General features: G+C 34.9%; 2 protein-coding genes across 5 annotated transcripts in view; one reads left to right on the forward strand and one right to left on the reverse strand.

Annotated features, from left to right (window-relative positions):
* The window catches only part of LOC125034801, a 152312-nt gene that overhangs the window by 49645 nt on the left and 99769 nt on the right, over window positions 1-2898 (reverse strand). The gene's annotated exons all lie outside the window — the stretch shown is intronic.
* Window positions 1-2898, forward strand: part of LOC125034804 (solute carrier family 10 member 6-like) — a gene marked incomplete in the record, with an annotated part of 7397 nt that overhangs the window by 4084 nt on the left and 415 nt on the right. Inside the window, 4 exon segments of the mRNA XM_047626785.1 lie at window positions 1770-1974; window positions 2079-2246; window positions 2440-2535; window positions 2725-2898. Coding sequence (XP_047482741.1) covers window positions 1770-1974; window positions 2079-2246; window positions 2440-2535; window positions 2725-2898 — 643 coding nt within the window.

Genomic DNA, 2898 nt, shown 5'->3' on the forward strand with positions numbered 1-2898 from the left:
ACCGATAAAATACCAGTTAAAAAGGGTGTTAAAGAGAGCAACACCGTCTCACCAAAACTGTTTACAGATTGCCTTGAGGAAATATTTAAGAAGCTAGAATGGAATGGAAAGGGTATCAAAATAGGAGACGAATACCTAAACAATCTAACATTTCCAGACGAAATTGCACTCTTCAGTGAATATGCAAATGAAATGCAGCAATCAATAAACGATTTGAATAGAGAAAGTCTGAAAGTCAGACTTAAAATGAACAAGAAAAAGCCTATGATCATTTTCAACAGTAGAGTTCGATTTGGACAGATACATGTAGAAGACGAAGCGCTAGAGGTAGCTCCACACGGATGTGTATGTGTGTGTGTATGTATGTATGTATGTATGTATGTATATATATATATATATATATATATATATATATATATATATATATATATATGGCAATTCGTACAGATAAACACATCTAGCAAAGGGGAAATAAAGCGACACATCAGTTTTGCCTTCGGCAAACATAGTAGCATACTAAGAGGCTCCTTGCCATTATGTCTAAAAAGAAAAGAGTTTAATCAATGTGTCCTACAACCAAATTTCTGGAGAGGAAACTAATAAGTACCAAGAGAGGGATGGAGAGGCTGATGCTGGGAATTAGCCTAAGGGATCAGATGAGGGCGACGTGTATCAGGGAACAGACAAAAGTGGAGCATCAAAAGAAATGGCAATGGGAAGGCCATTTACGGCAGAGACAGGACGACAGAGGGACAAAGAAAGTAACAGACTTGGCTATAGATAACATAAATAGGCCAAGGGCCAGACCAGTAACCAATAAGATGGTGTGACGAAATAACGAAATATGGGGGCCAATACTATACATATATATACTATATATATTATACATATATATATAATGTATACATAATAAATGTGTGCGTGTGCATGTACATATGTATGTATAAATAAATATATATATAGATATATATAAATATATATATAAAAATATATACATATATATAAATATACGTTATATATGTATACATATATATTATATATACACATATATACACATATATATTATATATATATATATATATATATATATATATATATATATATATATATACATATATACACATATATATTATATATATATATATATATATATATATATATATATACATATATACATATATTATATATATACATATATACACATATATATTATATATATACATATATACACATATATATTATATATATATATATATATATACATATATACACATATATATTATATATTTATATATATATTTATATAATATAGACACACACACACACACACACACACACACACACACACACACACACACACACACACACACACACACACACACACACACACACACACACAAGCACACGAACGCACATATATATCATATACCATTGTATATATCAATATATAAATCCACAATACAATATATGTATATAATATTATTCATCTTATTTTATTCTATTTTCACTGGTTTCATCCGGAGGCAATGTCGTGATGTACCACTTCTCAAAATATCAAATGGAATGGATGCAGCATTACACTTTCTCAGTGACTGCATGAAATACCTATTTGGGCTTACAGCTCCCCCAGAAGACATGTTGCCCACACCTGATCTCCCTCTTTCTGCTTCTCAAATTCTTTATTGCTTTTATATCCAATCTCTAAGTAGCCCTTAGTGTTTCCATGTCCTTTCTAACAATATTACTCTCTCCTCCCCCCGATCATACAGCATTATGATGACTGCTGTATCTGCTTTAGTTGCTTTTGGAGCCATGCCTTTCAACTTATGGATATATACTCATCGGTGGACCTCTGAGGACTTGGAAGTGCCTTACATGCATATCCTAGCCAGCCTTGCCTTGGTTGCATTTCCCTCTATTCTCGGGATGTTCATCCGCTACAAGAGCATGAAGTGGGGAGGGAGAATAAAAAAGGCGAGTCATTAGGAATGTCATAGTTGATTGTTATTATGAAAATAGGTTGTAGTTATGGAATTCACACTTTAAAAGTAGTCTAATCCCTTCCATATTCCTGACAGGGTTGCGGAATACTGGGTTGGGTACTTGTGGTGGCATGCGCAGCCATGTTGCTTTCTATCTACTGGAAGGTTCTTCTGAATGCTGATCTGAGACTTCTGGCAGCTGCTGCATTACTTCCGGGCGGGGGCTGTCTCATTGCCTATATTGTTGCTAAAATTATTTGTTTTGTGAGTAATCAGCTTTTCCCAAAAGTGCCCCTCCTATTTTGTCGACACATTCTATTTCTTCCACGCTACCTGTCCTTTTTTTTATTCTGTTGTGTTTCTGTTAATCAGTATCTTAGAAATTATCGTGTGAATCACTGGTCAATATGACACTGTCCTGAGCACGTTTCATGAGTTACTTTTCTCCCTAAACTAGAGCCACAAGGTATGCCGCACCATTGGCATTGAAACAGGATGCCAGAACATGCCCGTGGCTACGAACATCATGCTACTCTCCTTCAAAAACCCAACAGTGAAGTGATAGTGAAATTTATATTAAATAATATTGTTGAAATCTAATAATTGCAGCACTTTTTGTGTGATTTCATGGTGGAGCACGAGAAACATGTAAATGATTAATGCCGGAAAATAAATACCAAGCAACCCGCAGAGATTTATAACAAAAAAAAAAAAAATTGTCAAATAATACCTATGCCAACAGATACGTGTGCAACTAGTTACATTCCCCTTGCTGTACGCCATCTGTCAACTGAGTATGATCTTCGTATTCATCGGACTTTTCCATTTGTATCGGTACTGGCGGGGTGGATCTTCGGGAGAGGACGAAGATGAGGCCGTAGTCATTAGGAAGAAATTGAATGAGGTACCGAATGAC

Source organism: Penaeus chinensis, chromosome 18 (genome assembly GCF_019202785.1).
Source record: "Penaeus chinensis breed Huanghai No. 1 chromosome 18, ASM1920278v2, whole genome shotgun sequence".
Classification (NCBI taxonomy): Eukaryota; Metazoa; Arthropoda; class Malacostraca; order Decapoda; family Penaeidae; genus Penaeus; species Penaeus chinensis.